Source organism: Heloderma suspectum, chromosome 2 (assembly GCF_057233095.1).
Source record: "Heloderma suspectum isolate Gila_16-S chromosome 2, 16-S_ref, whole genome shotgun sequence".
NCBI lineage: Eukaryota > Metazoa > Chordata > Lepidosauria > Squamata > Helodermatidae > Heloderma > Heloderma suspectum.
Genome location: NC_139459.1, coordinates 292,429,988 through 292,448,254, shown reverse-complemented (window position 1 = coordinate 292,448,254; position 18,267 = coordinate 292,429,988). Strand labels below are relative to the sequence as shown.

General features: G+C 42.9%; 1 protein-coding gene across 2 annotated transcripts in view; it reads right to left on the bottom strand.

Moving 5' to 3' along the window:
* The window catches only part of PPARG (peroxisome proliferator activated receptor gamma), a 95,034-nt gene that overhangs the window by 13,547 nt on the left and 63,220 nt on the right, over window positions 1-18,267 (bottom strand). For both annotated transcript variants that reach the window (XM_084839869.1, XM_084839870.1), the window contains exon 5: window positions 10,890-11,089. In XM_084839869.1, coding sequence (XP_084695995.1) covers window positions 10,890-11,089 — 200 coding nt within the window. The remainder of the gene's footprint in view (window positions 1-10,889; window positions 11,090-18,267) is intronic.

Sequence of the window (18,267 nt, the reverse complement as noted above, 5' to 3'; positions counted from 1 at the left end):
TATGTGAAACACATTGTGCTACTGAAACTAGATATGTGCAAATTGAGGACAATGAATCACGGTTCAAGAACAGAAAGAAGCTGACAGAGAATCTGGATGTATTCTACTGACATACCTAGCAGAGTAATTTTGGGAGTTAAAAGCCTCAGAGAGCAATGAAAGTGTGACAGGGTTAGGATGCATAAACCATCTGCAAGGCAAGCAAGCGAGGCCAAAACATTTTCCCAAACTTGCAAGGGAGCCAGGCTTTTTGAGGAAGACAGTTTTACAAATTGCTCACACAAATTGATTTTTGTTCCTGTAAATAGAGATATATTTTCCGGAACATGAGTATAATTTTAAAAGGAGCAAATGTTTAAAAAACTAGGAACATTATCTCTTTATCATTTTGGAAACTCACTGCTTCAACGAATTATTCCAGCTGTCTTTCTGTATGTATTTACATTCAAAACTTAACGGAAGTACAATACTGTGGTAACAAGTCCCATTTATTTCATTGGAACTTATTCCCAAACTAATAATGTTTAGGGTTGCAGTTTAAACCACTGATCCTAAACGCACAAGGGAATACAATATTTTAATGTCCTGGTATGTGCAAAATGTATAACATGGGAATGGGAAACATTTTAGCTGGGTTTCTCTAGTCTTACTGAACATTCTTTATGCCAGATTACAGCATAACACTTTTATCCTCAATACATTTTATAGGAATAATGACTAATTTATACATCACATGATGACTTGATTTACTATTCAATGAATCTGAGAACAACCACCACTGAAAAAACTATTTTGCCCAAGGCGACGCCAGGTGACATATTTTGACGTGCCTGATCTATGATGGCTCTTTCACATATTTGTGAACACCAAGTAAACAATAAGCATGTGCAGAACCCATCTTAATTCCATGAAAACCAATTGGACTTCCAGATAAAGATGCTGAGGGGTGGGAAGCACAACTGCAGTACCTGCGTCACACTAATCAACTGGACTTTGACGTAACTGTATTTAAAATCCAGGGGTTGTATCCAAAGGTGGCTTTGCACTAGCAGAAAGCACTTACAATAGTGTAAAGTAGAGCTTCCAATTTTCACCAGTCCCTCTTAGCCACTACAGCCCCTTGAAAAGCTGCTCTCGAGGGGTGGGGGACCCTCCAGAACAGTATGGGATATGGCACACAGGGCTGCAGTAGGATCGTTGACAATCGGATGTCCCGCCTCGCACAAGTTTTCCACTACTGTAAAGCTACCAATGGATACAACCCAAGGAGTTTGCTTATGTCCCATTACTCTGGTTTATGAATGACAACTTGTGTTGCTCCCTTCAACAAGCAGCATATCATCAGTAATGTCTGTTCCTGTTCCTTGCTCTAGGAAGGACGACATTGATACAAATTACAGAGATGTATTTAAATGCCTGAGTCTCAGTCCACATATATTGAAGCAACTGAGCAGTGTGGGACAAAGATGTTTCATGTCAATCAACAAAACGTAAAGTTATTATTATTTTTTATTTCAGGGCTTTCTGGGTCAGCAATACTGCTATTGTGAGTGCTGAACGTTCCAGAAAAATGGATGAAGATACAAACCAGTGCCAACTGGAGAAGCTGAAATGGACTCTGTAACCTAGAGTGCATTTTGCTATGGCCAGTGAGTGCTGTACATTCCACAAAAAAAGGCTGGTTACATAGTAATTTTAGGCTGCACAAACTACTTGAGCATTACTAATCATTTACATGTCATGCAGATGTGACCACAATTAAAAGGAGGAACAGAACTTTAAATTGTGTCCATAGAAAACATTTTGACGTTTCAGAGGACAAAGTCCATTACAGTACAAATAATGATAAAAGTTTTATTCATTATTTACTGAATGAGCACATTTACTCTGATTGCCGTAACGTCAGCGCTTATACAGATAAGTTTGAGAAAGCAAGGTAATTTTACAGGGGGTTGTCTTTTCATATATAGTTTTATGCTGGTAAACTCTATCCTGGCAGCTGGTTCTTAAATGCTCAGAGGCAAGCCATGTCACATGAGTGCACGCTATATAAATTGCATAAACAGTACATTAGCATGATGTTCAAATATTACAAAGTCAATTGCAAGGTCCAATTCAACAAGTTCGGCTTAGCTCACCCTGCACAAAATCTCTGGAGTATTCCCCAATACCTACCACAGAAATCTTTTGAAAATGTTGCAAAAATAACAACAATGACATAGCACCAAATCTCCAAAATTATACACTGCACTTGGGGCTCAGTTGTCAGACTATTTGCTACTTAGGAATACTGTCTAAAGCTTTTCCACAGAGCAAATAAAGGTTTAAGATGGGGGAAAGGAGGATATCAATGAATACACACATTCTACATTACAAACGGTGATGCTACTCTGATGTAACGTTAAGCACCTATTTTCTTTTCATTCTACCGGGCAGTAAGCTGGGATATTAAATTTCTGGAAATCAAAGAGCTAACGTGTAGAATAATGGTTAGCAGGCCAGGTTAGGGCTGGGAGACCAGGGGATCAAATTTCCCCTTCTGCCCTGCAGCCTTCTGTGTGTGCCCCAAAGTTCCAGAAGGTTCAGGGATCACCCAGAGCAGATTTGGGGGACGTGCAGGGCCAAGGAGGGAAAGGAGAATCTCTGGTTGTGTGAATGGAAATCTACTTGCATAATGTTGGATTTCGCCCCATGTATGCTAGCTACCCTGAATTCCTTAGGCAGGCAAGATAAAAATATAATAAATAAATCTAATATCTGAAATTCAACAATCCAGAAATCTAAAAGCAGAATTATGGAAATACAAAAATGCCTTAATATAAAATTCTGCAAAATTTCTGCAAAACATGGCCCCTCCAGGAAATTCCTGACTTGTGTCCCTGATAGCCATGATAGTGCGGTCACTGAACTTGAGCCGGACATCCTTGAGAGTGAAGTCAAGTGGGCCTTAGGAAGCATTAGTAACAACAAAGCTAGCGGAGATGACAGTATTCCAGCAGAGCTATTTAAAATCCTAAAAGATGATGCTGTGAAAGTGCTGCATTCAATATGCCAACAAATCTGGAACACTCAACAGTGGCCACCAGACTGGAAAAGGTCAGTTTACATTCCAATTCCAAAGAAGGGCAACACCAAAGAGTGTTCAAACTACTGCACAATTGCGCTCATTTCACATGCCAGCAAGGTGATGCTCAAAATCCTTCAAGCTAGGCTTCAGCAGTATGTGAACCGAGAACTACCGGAAGTACAAGCTGGGTTTCGAAGAGGCAGAGGAACTAGAGATCAAATCGCCAACGTTCGCTGGATCTTGGAGAAAGCAAGAGAATTCCAGAAAAATGTCTATTTCTGCTTCATTGACTACGCTAAAGCCTTTGATTGTGTGGATCACAACAAACTGTGGCAAATTCTTAAAGTGATGGGAGTACCAGACCACCTTACCTGTCTCCTGAGAAACCTGTACGAGGGTCAAGAAGCAACAGTAAGAACCAGACATGGAACAACCGATTGGTTCCAAATTGGGAAAGGAGTACGACAAGGCTGCATATTGTCACCCTGCTTATTTAACTTATATGCAGAGTACATCATGAGAAACGCCGGGTTGGATGAATCAGAGGTCGGAATTAAGATTGCTGGGAGAATTATCAACAACCTCCGATATGCAGACGATACCACCCTAATGGCAGAAAGCGAAGAGGATCTCAAGAGCTTCTTGTTGAGGGTGAAAGAGGAGAGTGCAAAAGCTGGTTTGAAACTCAGCATTAAAAAAACGAAGATCATGGCATCTGGCCCCATCACTTCCTGGCATATAGAAGGGGAAGAAATGGAAGCAGTGACAGATTTTACTTTCTTGGGCTCCAAGACCACTGCAGATGGTGACTGTAGCCATGAAATTAAAAGATGCTTGCTCCTTGGGAGGAAAGCTATGGCACACCTAGACAGCATAGTAAGAAGCAGAGACATCACCTTGCCGACAAAGGTCCGTCTAATCAAAGCTATGGTTTTCCCAGTAGTAATGTATGGCTGTGAGAGCTGGACTATAAGGAAGGCTGAGCGCCGAAGAATTGATGCTTTCAAACTGTGGTGCTGGAGAAGACTCTTACGAGTCCCCTGGACTGCAAGGAGGTCAAATCAGTCCATCCTAAAGGAAATCAACCCTGAGTGCTCATTGGAAGGACAGATACTGAAGCTGAAGCTGAAATATTTTGGCTACCTAATGCGACGAGAAAACTCTCTGGAAAAGACCCTGATGCTGGGAAAGACTGAAGGCAAAAGGAGAAGGGGATGATAGAGGATGAGATGGCTAGATAGCATCACCGATGCAATGAATATGAACTTGAGCACACTCCGGGAGAGAGCGGAGGACAGGAAGGCCTGGCATGCTATGGTCCATGGGGTCACGAAGAGTTGGACATGACTGAACGACTGAACAACAACAGAAAGGAGAGGAAGGAACTAGAGGATTGGCTATCCTTGACTTGATCCTAACTAACAGAGATGACTTAGTGGATAAAGTAGCAGTTACAGGAACTCTGGGGGAAAGCGACCATGTTATACTTGAGTTCTTGGCTCTAAAGGAAGCAAAAGCCGAGTGTAGCCAAACATGTACCCTGGATTTTAGGAAAGCTGATTTTAATAAACTCAGAACAATGATCAGTAAGGTCCCATGGCAAGCTACTCTAATGAGAAAAGGAGTCCAAGATGGGTGGGAGCTTTAAAAAAGGAAATTCTCAAGGCACAAACTTGGAATTACAAACAATTCCAACAAAAAGAAAAGGTGGAAGACAACAGAAGAAGTCAATGTGGCTCCACAAAAAACTTAGAGATGACCTGAAAACAAAAAAGGACACATATAGGAAGTGGAGAGAAGGCCAAGCAACAAAGGAAGAGTGCAAGCAGATAGCACAGAATTGCAGGGATGGCGTGAGGAAGGCTAAAGCTGAGAACGAGCTGAAGTTAGCAAGGGATGCTATAAGAAACAAAAAAGCTTTCTTCAGCTACGTGCATAGTAAAAGACAGAGGAAAGAAATGGTGGTTCAGCTATTAAATAAGGATGGCAAAATGATAACAGCTGACAAAGAAAAGCCAGAAGTGCTGAATTCCTACTTTGGCTCAGTCTTCTCCCAAAAGAGGGTCTATGACCCCCCCTGGCAAAGGCGAAGTACAGGCTGAAGGGGCAGGATTGCAGCTTGAGACTGATAGGCATACAGTTAAGGAACACCTAATTACTTTGAATGAGTTCAAATGGCCAGGGCCAGATGAACTGCACCTTAGAGTATTAAAGGAACTGGCAGAAGAACTCTCAGAGCCACTGTCTATTCTCTTTGAGAAATCATGGAGGATGGGGGAAGTGCCAGATGACTGGAGGAGGGCTAATGTTGTCCCTATCTTCAAAAAGGGTAAAAAGGAGGAACTACAGACCAGTCAGTCTGACATCAATCCCAGGGAAACTTCTGGAGCAGATCATAAAGCAATCCATCTGTAAGCACCTTGAAAACAATGCCGTGATTACTCAAAGCCAACATGGATTTGTCAAGAACAAATCCTGCCAGACGAATCTGATCTCATTTTTTGATCAGGTAACCTCGCTTGTGGACTGTGGGAATGCTGTGGACACAATATACCTCGACTTTAGCAACGCTTTTGCCAAAGTATCCTGATATCCTGATGAGCAAACTAGCTCAAAGTGGGCTAGATGAAACAACAATCCGGTAGATCCCCAGTTGGCTACAGAATCGGACTCAAAGAGTGCTTATCAATGGGATCTTCTCAAACTGGGGAGAGGTAACAAGTGGGATACCGCAGGGCTCAGTCCTGGGCCCAGTGGTCTTCAACATTTTTATTAATGACTTGGAGGAGGAGGTGCAGGGAATGCTGATCAGATTTGCAGGTGACACAAAATTGGGCCGGATAGCTAACACTTTAGAAGACAGAAACAAAATTCTAAGTGATCTTGATAGACTAAAGCGCTGGGCAGAAAACCACAGAATGAAATTTAGTAGGGATAAATACCAAGTTCTACACCTAGGAAAAAGAAACCAAATGCACAGTTACAAGATGGGGGATACGTGGCTCAACAACACTACAAGTGAGAAGGATCTTGTGGGCTACATTAATAGAAGCATAGCTTCCAAATCCCGGGAAGTACTAGTTCTCCTGTACCACTGGTTAGGCCTCTTCTGGAGTACTGTGTCCAGTTCTGGGCACTGCACTTTAAGAAGGATGCAAACAAACTGGGGGGTTAGCGAAACCACGACATGCCCACCGATCACATGACTGGGACCCACATAGCGCTGCGCGGTTCTGCTGACCACCCACCTCCATTGTTACCTGGCGATCTTCCTGGCATGCTTAGCATGCATTCCGTCATCCTCTGCGTGGATGGGCCTCCGGTGGCCAAAATGGCCACATGACCATCGAGAAAGTCTGCAGTGGCTTGAATGTCACTAGCAATGGTGAATGCTCTAGCCAGAGGACTCTATGGTCGCATGCTGGAAGTCCTCTGGAGCCCGTTTTAACCCCTGGGGAGCCTATCAGGTGACACGGTAAGCCACCCCGGCCTTAACCCTGTTGCAGGGGGATGATTAGCTGCGGTGGTTCCAGAACCGCAGTTAATGGCTTTTTCTCTGCCACATGACACGTGAAGCCACTGTGGTTACTGGAAATTCCCTAATGGCTTCGTGTTATGTGTGAACAGGGCCACTGGCTTTACTCTTTAAGCCTATGCCACTGACCATGTGGTCTAGAAGTTCTCATTTTAAGCAACAGCAGGCTTCTGATCTTAATAATTTGATTAATGGATCTGGATTACCTACTGCTTGGAGACTAGATTTGTATTTGAGGATGCAGTCACAGCCACACAGTAAATTGGTGTCCTTGCAACTAAGCCTAAACTCTGCTTTTACAGCTTTTTGAATTTTTTACACTATAGCTTTGAGCTAGGACAGCAAAACCCATGGAGATTTGTATATTATTTTTATACTGAGACCAGAATATGGTGGACATAGATCCAACTCCTACAGTGGTCAGAATGTAGCATTTTTAAGTCCCGTCGATTTCAACAGATTTAATCCCATGCTTAATTCATCCACTGATTCAATGGTACGAAGAAAGTACTTTGGTTGGACTGCTCCCAATATGACTAAAGGGTAATGTTATTCAGATGTAATATAGGTAAGAAGGGGTGTCACGTACATGTAAGAAGCTTGATTTACAACCAGTTATGTCTGAAGGCTTGGATTTTGGCCTATGGAGTCCTACTGGGTTAAAAAACAGCATACATGCTGTTGTCTAATAAATACTGGCATAATAAAACATGTTGGGGGACAATTATGTGTATAAATTAACATAACTGACTGCAGAAAATGAAGGGAGAGCATAAGGAAAACAGCAATATTCTATATAATGTTAAATGTTTGATGGTTTTTTCATCTTGATGGCCTTGTTTGGACTCTTTGGACTCGATGGCCTTGTTTGGACTCGATGGCCTTGTAGGCCCCTTCCAGTCCTACTATTCTATGATCTGGATAATAACATCATAACGTTTTATAATACCCTTAAGGATATACACAGCAATATATACTGTATGCATGTGTTCTACATGTGCTGTAATTCTAGTTTCCTTATTCCCGTCCTTTTTGAAGATAGAATGTAATATTTGACTTTATTGTGGCATTGCTTTCCCAAATCTATAAAGCACTGTTACAGTATATACGCAGAGACTGTAGCCTCAAATTTGCTTTACACAAGGCATAAGCACAGAACACTTGCCTATTTTCAATCACTCTCTTAAGCTCACACGGTTTTAATTTATTTGGGATAGATTAGCATATGGCCTTCACGTGTTTCTCTTGTATGTTCTTTTTCTATCTCAGGAGCCATCACATCTGTCTAAAACAGGGGTGGGGAGCCTCAGACTCAGGGGCCAAATCTAGCCCTCTTGACATCCCAGACGGGCCCTCCAGGGTTCCCCAGATGGCCACGCCCACATCCCCTGGCCCCACCTCCTTTCCCCAACCACTGAACATTTGGTGGTTTCCTAGCATTTGTGCAGCCCCCCCCCCCCGCACCATTCCAAAAGGCTGAAATGCCTCTCCTAAGGCTTCGTTACTGGCAGTGAGAGCTTTATGCTGCAATATGCTGGGGTGATTTTTGTATTTTTGGTCCTACCCCTTGCGCCTGTGGCTCTGTCTCCTTTGCTACCCCCACCACTGGGATGCAACCCCCCTAAACCTTCTCTGAAATTAAATTCAGAGAAGGCTTAATTAAATTCAGCCCTTGAGCTGAAAAAGGCTCCCCATCTCTGGGCTAAAACCCCCAGAGGAATTAGGAATGAGGTCGCAAAATTCAGGTTAAGTATTTTCACACGTGAGGCTTAAATCACCTTTACATTTCTTTTGCACAGTTTACGTAAATATTGACTGCTGTGAATGCAGGATAGAAACGGAAGGGCAGTCAATAAATTATGGGGGTTTCCCAGATGAGGCTTTTATCCTGCAATTTCTCAAACACTGAATTTCACTGGGGTGCGGGTGGCGGGAGACAATGACATCTTCCATTTGTAACCCCTCCTTCCATGATTTCCTATTGTTTCTTCCAACTTCTTTCTTACCACACACACACACACACACACACTCAAACCGTCAAGGAGAAGAAGGTGGAAGAGCTGCACAATCCCCTTTGATTGCCAGTGTTAGGAGCTTTGTGTCTGGAAGCACCCTACGTTACAAGTTTAAAGGCTCTTTTAAATCCCCGCTCCTCCACCTTGCCCAAATGTATCCAATCCTCTTTGCCACACACTTGCCACCCACTCCCTATTTCCCATGACATATTTTATAGATCGGGGTGGGCAACGTCCAGAGATCTGGGGGCCATTTTTGCCCCCGGACCCACAGTGTGAGCCACAGTCCATGAGGCGCTCCCCCAAAACGAAAAAGTTGCCGGTTTGCTGCTGAACTGCTCCACAGTGGTACAGTGGTTGAATTTTCCTTGTTTTCAAGCTGAATGTAAGCCGTTCGGCACTCTGTATCAACTACAGACCACGAGAAAGGACCAAATGTAGCTTGCAAACTAGCTAAATTTGGCCATTTGGGTGCTCTGTAGACATTACAGACAACATTTTTAAAATTAAAATATGGGGGGGGCAGTGGGAGTGGCAGAGGCTGCAACAGAGTGGTGGTGGCAGTGGCCACATGTTGCCCACCTCTGTTATAGATTATCCCAGTGGAGGCATTTATAATGTGAATGAACTAATGCAGGTTTTATGGCTGAAGCCAAAACTGCTTTAATCCTCATGTGTGAATGCACCTTAAAGCAGCTTCTTGTCCTTGGACTCAGATAACTCGCGTACAAAATACACACATGCCGTATGAAGGGTGTATGTAAAACCCATGTATTTCCCTATCAAAATGTTTGCAGGTGGTGGTCCAATCCTTTCCTCATCACCTTTTGAAAGGAAATGCTGCAAATTATACAGGAATCTGTCTACCCATAAGAGTATTCAGTACTTTGGTATCTGTTCCCAAATACAGAATGTCTTGTGAGGAGTGACTGGTACTTTAAACTTCTTTTATGGATATGCTAATTATATATGGTTGCTAGTAGCAGTAGTAGTAAGACAGCCAGAATTAAGATGATCATAAGGCTGAGGACTTAGTAATCATAATAAAATGAACTTCTAAGATGGCAGCATCTTAGAAAAGTTATTCCTCCGGTGTGCGAGAGAATGGAGGATGCCTCTAGTTTTAAGACACTGCTTGCCATCTGCACTTGTACTGAAAATAATGGGGGGGAATAATTGGACTTCACTGTGCGGGGAGTTATGCTCATGGGATGGGATACTCTTGGTTTCCTTTCCCCAGACACCTGGGGAAATATTTCCTGAAAATCTACTCAGGAGGACTCATAGACTTTCAGAACAGTGTGGGGCAGGGGCTGCAGGGGAAATTTGCAAAAGAAAATCTGGTGTCTGATTAATAAGGGAAATATTTTTAGTTGACTAAAAGCGCAGTCTTATGCATGTTTAGACAGAAAGAAGTGCTACAATTCCCAGCATTCCTCAGCCAGCCATGGGAATGCTGGGCATTGTTTAGACAGAAAAAGTCCTATATGCACAGGACTGCACCTCAGTTAGATGAATCTAACTGAGAAATCAATTAAATGTTACAGCTCTTATTTTATTGGTGGTGAGGCTCTATATCACAAAGGGCTGGGCTCACCTTTGAAGTCTAGGGTGAAGCCAGGAGTGCATGTAGGAGCTCTGTGTGCCTAGTGGAATGTACACAGAGCCTCAGATCACACAGGGAGTGCTCCTTTTTCTTAAATAAAATAAAATTTCCGCTTCAATGTGAAAAAAAGTATGAGCAGATCCAAGTATGAGCTGATCATCATTTGAGCAGGAAAACAGTTATTGAATTTTAGTAGGAAGTATCACACTCTGCAGAGACTGGTGGCAGGGCCGCCATGAATCACAAGAAAATAAAAGCTAGAAGCTGTTACTGCATAAGAATGGATCTTGAGGGACTCAGCTAGCATATGCAGTAGATGACCATCAGGATGTTAGAAATGGGTATTGCAGCTTATTCTCTACCAGATCATCCCACTGGATAATGTGGGAGATAACCTATGGAAAAGGGGTGACAGTACAGGAAGAAGTGAAGCTCGACAAATCCAGAAAGGTTATGCTGACCTTCACATTCTTGTACTGGATTCAAATATTTTATTAGGTTATTTCAAATAATGTTTACTTATCCTATCTAAAAACATTTCCTGTGTTTCAGCCATGGTTTGAAATCTGTAATTACCAAATGCAGATTACCCCCCCGCCCCTCCACATCCATCACTATGGTAAATCATTTGCTCGAAGAAGAGAATAGAAAGTAGAGGGAACTAACTGATTTGTCTGTTGTCTTTCCTGTCAAGATTGCCCTCGCCTTGGCTTTGGTCAGAGGGAAGGACTTTACGTATGAATCATACAAGAGCTTGGCAAGGGCTCGCAGATCAGCAGATTCGGGGTTTAGCTGGTCGATGTCACTTGAAATCTCCGCCAAGAGCTTCTCCTTCTCTGCTTGTGGCATTCGCCCAAACCTGATAGCTGAAGAGGGAAGAAAAGGCAAATGTTACAATGCTGTGCCTAACGTAGGTACATGCTGTAGTAATATTTTTTTCCCACTGTATTTCAAAACTTTACGGAATGAAATGTTAATGGTGAAAGTGCACTAAGAAGAATGGAAACAAATGGTCAACCCAAAAAATGTGCAGGCAGCGACAGACGTCATAAAAGAGACAATGACGGTGGCATCTGGGCTCTGCAGCACTGGGCTGCACATCTGGCTAGTTATAAGGTCCCCCAGGAGAATTCAGAGGTACTGTGCTGGAACCAGAGCAGAGGGGCCTGATTCGCTCTAGCGTCATGCCCATGTGGCAGTTTTCTGCATTCTCAGCTCAGCGCTTTCGAACTAAACCAAAAAGTGTGGGAAGTAGGAGAAAGCAAAATTGGTACTACTGCAGAAATCAGAGCTGTCAAACATCAACATGTAAATACCAGCAAACAAATTTAAACCACTCTGAATCTTAATAGGAAAAGACCCGGGTCCCTGAAAATAAGGGTGGGGGGAGAGGAAGGTGAAGGGGGGGGGGAATGAGGTGCAATTTGTTTGTTGTAGTATTCTAGGTGAAGCAAGACATTTGATTCATAAATCAAGCGTCCACCATTATCTCCCTGGGCCCTGCACAGCCACTTGGTACTCTGTCCCCATATGGATAAAGTAAGGGCATTTATTTTGGGTTTCCTAGATCTTTCCTGTTATGCAAATACTTGGCAAATGCTTGGTTACACTATGTTGCTGGGTCAGAAATAGCTTTTTCCTCACACCTGTAAATAGCCTCCGATGGCAAAAACCCCCAACAATCCACAAGGAAGTCATTGCGCAGCTGATTGCTCAATTGATCAACACTGGCTTTATGACTACAAGGCGGGTCCTGATTTATTCCACATCTCTATCACAGTTAGCTTCCAGTGAACCCTACTGCAAAGATGGGGGAACCAGCCTACCTCTCTCATGTCAGCCTACCTCTGATACCATAAAGGATGGATGCATTTATGGCATTTTCTGACCAGAAAGGAGCCTAGCACCTCCACAGGGAACAAAGGACTCCTTCGTAAAGTGCAGATGTAGACCACTTCCCTGCCTACAATTTCTTCCAATAGAAACCTTTGAATAATTCCCTACTCATATTTGTTTTGGACTCTAGCCGGCAGTATCATTTTTTCTCTCCCCACAGAAACAGTACATATATTTAGTCAGTTGCCAGCAACAGTTGCCAGTGAGAAATCATTGTCAAGCTGCCTGCTTTTTTGTCTTGAAGAAAAATGGTCTCCCGCGAATCTTAGAAGCTCATATGTTACATAAAAAGCCTGCATGCGAATAATGCCAGCTTCCAAATGGGTTGATCTTGTTTTGGGGGGGGTGTATTGCTAAATCAGCATTTGATGATGAAATGGCATGAAAAACCAAATCCAGCCCTTTATCCACAGGCCATTAATCCTTTCCCAGACGGTAGGCATGAACCACTAGTGTTCGTAGAATCTCACTGACTTCAGACAGACTGCTCTAGGATCAGTAGGTTTATGACTGAAGTTCCTGTAGTCAAAACTGACCCACAGTACTTGTTTGCTGCCAAAGACAATGTGACTTCGCACACAGCAGTGGTTCTCTGGGCAATGGAAGAGAGCCTTTCTTGTTTATTCATGTCTTTTAATAAATTGTATGTGTTTGAAATTTGTTCTGATATTGGTAAAGGTTTCCACGGCTTGTCTCTGATGGTGCTCAGCCATCTTGGGCATCAGGAATTTTAACTCTAGAAGGACATTCTAGATATTCTTGGGATATCAGCATTCTCTTTTAAACAAGAAAGCAAACAACAAACATAGGTGGGAATGTAGGAATTGTTCAGATGACGTAGCATTCCTCTCCCAACCCCCACAAAAAAACCCTTGCAGGCAAAACATTAGTGGAGTTCTGTTGTGAATGAAAAAGATCAACAGAAGTGATTCAATTCCAGCAAGAGGCATCTAGTGTATTGGCACTGGTTCAAGTCATATTGATTTTAGCAATGCTAAAGTCCATAATGGTGACTACGGGGAGAGGTTTGTAATAAAAGATGACAGAAATAGCATCAAACTTTGAAGGGGGAAAATACAAAGGCTACCTTTGATTATTTTTCCTCATTGATGCTAAAGAATGGTTTTGCAACATGTTCATCAAGCAAATGAAACCCTGGCTAAATTCTGTTGATCTTTTCCAGGGATCCTGGAATCATAGATGTGGAACATACCTCAAAGGTAAAATAGCCCAACACCCTGCCAATTATCTTACCAGGAACTGATGGTCTTTAAAGAAAAGTTTACATATTCAAATAGGGTCAGGTTTAAGATATCACTTTCTAACCCATAAAAGTCAAATGGGAAGATTTTTCCATCTGAGCCCTGGTGCAAGATACCAGCAGCAGCGGCCTTTGCATTGTAAGGGAGTTAGGGAATGCCCCTCCACTCCACCAAACACTTCAGAGAATGAATGAGCCTGGGTTTCCATCATGATGTCTACTGCGTAGAGACTATTTCCATGATTTCTCCCCACTCACATTTTTTGAGGGAGAGAAATCACATGATTTCTGATCCCTGTATATGGTAGCAATGTATGAGCTAGGAAAAAGTCGAGTGTACTTTCTAGGATCAAACCTTATTCCAGGAGTGGGCAACTTGTGTCCCACCAGATCTTTTAGCCTACAACTCTCATCAGCCAAAATAACTAGAGGGCCACGAATTGCCTACCCTGCCTTATTCTATGAATCTTTGAAAAGCTGCATATTTCCTATAGGTGGTGACAATATTATTTATAATTTTCATTTCTACAGCACAATTTCATGTACACCAAGCTTTATAGCCCTTAACAAAGCACACAACTAACAATTCCTGTGTTTCTCTGCTGCACTGCCGTATTTACCTGCAATAAACTCATAGCAAAGCACATAATGCCTTTAACGATCTGAGAATTTGCTAGATTAGTGCAATAAACCACAAGCACTGGAGTTCAACACATGTTGCATCTCCTTGTCATGCGGTTTCCTTTCCCCAATTGCAGGAATTGGAGCTGATGGGAGAGGGAATTGCCTGTGATAGCTGATGGAAGTTTCAGATAACCAGGGCCCTGTTTCCCCGACAATGGAAGGAGAAGGAAGGAGTGGCTCACCCGCATTTTTGTAGGAGCCGCTTTTGGTCTGGGCAGGGTTCCACGAGGGTATACATCGCACCATTCTAAGTGGCATCACATAACATTTCCAGGTTGGGGTTGGAGTGAACGTCATCTGAGTGGCAGGAGCTGCTCAACCAATAAGAGAGGCTTCTCCCCTCCCCAGGCTCCATATGGAAGGTATGAAGTAGTTACTTCCCCTTGTGTGCATTTGTAAGACATGCCTTCCAACGAGCCCCAAGCCTCATTGAACACAATGGGTGTTACTTCTGAGTAGACACAGATATGTTTGTGCTGGGAAAGGCGGGGGGAGAACACAGAGATGGGAAACCAGCCCCCTTTCTAACCAAACTGATACTGAACAGGAGTTCTATAACGAAGCTGTGAAATAGTTATTTCCTGAGGCATTAAACAAACAATGGAGAATCAGAGCCTTGAGATCGCACTTAACTGCACTTAGGGAATCAGGCTTTAAACTGTGCCATTTCAATTGAGGTTGATATCTGTAAGTACTGATGTGGGAATTCAGAGGGCAAGCCTCATGGACCACAATGGGAGCTACTTCTGAGGAGACACTAATGGGTTTGTTGTGGGAAAGAGAGTAGTGAACACAAACACGGAAAGCAGCCCCATTTTAACAAGCAGGATCTCTATAATGAAGGCTCAACGTAGTTACTTCCTAAGGCAATAAAACAAACAACAGAGAATTGGAGCCTTGAGATCGTGCTTTACAGCACTTAGGGAACTGTGCCATTTCAACTGAAGGGGATCTCTGTAAGTACTGATGTGGGCATTCAGAGGGCAAGCCTCACAGACCACAATGGGAGTTACTTCTGAGGAGACACTAATGGGTTTGTGCAGGGACGGGAAATACACAGGAAACACCCCTTGATGGAGGTCACGGTGAAAGGCACAGTCCTGGACAGGGCTAGCATACTCTAAGTCAATGCGGGGGTTGGGGCACACAGCAACTATACTGGGGAGAACCTGACTTGAGGAAAAGAAATGGACTTTAAGCAGTCTCAGGAAATCTGGGTTTTCCCTGAGACGGCCCAGGGTGGCTGCTGGATGGCCACGACATCATGTATCCCTAACGACCTCAACATGCAGCCTGCTTGGAGTAAATTGCTGGTGGAAACACCCCCCAGGGTATCACATGAGACTTGCACTTTTCACATCGGATTAAAACCTGATGCTGTTGTATACAGCAAAATAGTCAGGCTTAGTGATTGGGATGATGAATAAGAACCAGTTTTGCCACAGTGTGGTTGAAAATTTGTTGGAACCTTTCCACTGATTTAAGTTATTCCTGCAAATCTTTATTTCCATCAGTAATTAGTAATTCCAGCATTCAGATTTGACCCTTGAGCCATGCTACTGGCAGGAAGCCTGATCTTTAACATTTGGTAGCTGTCCCTTTGCTAAATAAGTATGTGCTATACTGTTGCCAGTTCTTCTTGTGTAGAAAATCTAAAGTAGCACTTGGCTATCAGTATTAGACTGCGTCTTTCTTGTCCAGCACTCTGTTCACACTGTGGCCAACCAGCTGCCTGTGGGAAACCCACAAGTAGGACATGAGTGCAATAGCATCCTCCCAGATGTGTTCCCCAGCAATTGCTGTACATTGGCATACCACCTCCGAGACTGGAGGTAGCATATAGCCATCAGGACCAGTAGCCATTGATGGCCTTCCCTTCCATGAATTTGTCTATCCCCATTTTAAAGCCATCCAAATTGGTGGCCATCACTATATCTTGCGGTAGCAAGTTCCATAACCCGTACAGTGGAACTTTCTGCATTATCATTACACTGCATTTCTTCCTGCCCCACCAGCAGCAGCATGAAGGGGAAAAGAAACCAATACTGAAATGTTGACAGAACACAGGATTAGATTTTACAGGGGTGGGGTAACTTGATACAGGGCTTGTTTTTGGCAACAGCTCCATGTCTTTCATAACTTCCAGTTTCATCCTGGGAAATGCTATATAGTTAATCCCTATTCTACCCTGGCAGCTAATATACTGATCAGGATGAGCTTGCACTGACATGAATGCTATGCTGCTCTCCTGTTCTGTGAATTCACAAACCGTATGTCTGTCCAATATGGTTCAAAGATACAAGGAATTGGACTAAACTTCACCAAAACAGTAAGATAAGGATGACTACAACAATGACCATATCTAAAGGAAATATCTTCCCTTATCAGGACAGGGACCACCTCACGCTTACCCACATTGCCTGACAACCTTCCCAGACCCACAATCCAAACCGAAATGCGTGTAGCCAGCATAGCCACAAGATTTTGGTGGATCAGCCCTAATGGACGGCGATGCAATGTCACTGCGAAGTCTTTCCCACGAGTGGTGTGTTTTTCACTGTGACTACTCCCAGTTGGAACCATAGGGTTCATTAGCGGGAATCGGAATGATTTGATAATCTTTTAACATTATTAATAAAGTGTGTGCCTATAAAACGTTAGGCAAAGATGGTTTCCAAGTAAGATTTTTGTTCTTAAAATAAAAGCAGACCATATCTGAGAAAATATTTCTCATAACAATTTATTTGTTGGTATTAGCATCCCAAGTTAAGATTTCCTTTTGGCGTCAGTAAACTAAATTTTATACTGAGAATAACAAAAACCACAGAGAAGATATTTTCCCAGTCATGTCTGCAATTCTTTACTCTTTGAATTACAGAAGTCTCTGTGTTATGACATGCTATTCCTGTTTTTATTTGTCTTTGCCAAAGGAGAGTCTACAGAACCTCCATTAGAATTGGTTTTCTCAGGAATTCTGATGTTAAGTATTTTCACATGAATTTATAAGCTGACCTTAAAGTACGGAGCAGATTGTCTTTTAAATTGTTCTGTAGCAGCCTCCTCAATCTTTCACGCTTAGTCTGTTGAGCTGGGTCCGGGCAAAACTACATATTATACACAAATGCATCCTTTTAAATCCCAGTGGGCCATTTGTCAAATGTACCACATAACTAAACCTGAGTCTGCAATCCTGTGGAAGAAGAAAAATGGCTTAGGGGAGTTGTGTCAGGGAAGTGGTGGGCAGGAAAGGAATTAAGCACCCTCTCTGTCCCCTAACCTACTACTTCCGTGTTGACAATTTCCCCTGCCCAAAGCTGTGTACCCCTAAAAGAAGCAGTCATGATTGTTTTGAATCATATAACTTCACAGTTCAAGAACTGAGCAAGATTTTATATTTGGGGTAAGGAATTAACTTTTTGGCAAATTAACCATTAGATATACAGGAAACATAAAACAGAGAAGTCAGTAGAGCTTTACCAAATCTTCACCCACTAAAAAATGCAAGGGTAAAAGAGGGCTTTGGGTATATAAAACACCCCCTGTACATCACCCTAAACATCCCCATGCCCATTTCCTGTTTCTTTTGCAGCCCATGTACTCTGCTGCTCCTCTGGCACCACTTTCTTCTCCCTCACCAATCCCAGCCATTCTGGGATATTCTTTTTAATGTGTGCGCAATGACACCACAGTGCTATGTAGCCAATGCAATCTGGCTGCGTGGCATCATCACTGAAGACAAATGAAGCAGCATTATTTCCACTTGGGATGAGGGAGAAATGCCCCCCTAAATTATCGAGGCAACCAGGTGATGCCTGAGGAGGTGTTTACTGTTTTGCCATACTGCAAAGGGCTGACAATGAAACAACCACAACACAATGTGAAAAGACAGCAAAGAGAACAATATTACAGGCAGCCCCTGCTATGATGCTTTCAGCATCACAGCCCATAATTCTCCTGTCCTGGGAAATCAGGTGACACCAGATGGACAATCTGATGTCACTACCTGGTATAAAGATCTGCTGTCTTTCCTCAATTTGGGCAATTTGAGGCTTTAACTCATTCTTAACCTCCCTCTTTGCCACTTCCTGAAGAGAGCTTTGGCTACTGGGCAGTATAGAAATGAAAAAAATAAAAATAAAAATAAATAAATACTCCCACTTCTTGGCTGAGTTTCTGACACAACCAGAAGCAATCACTCATAAT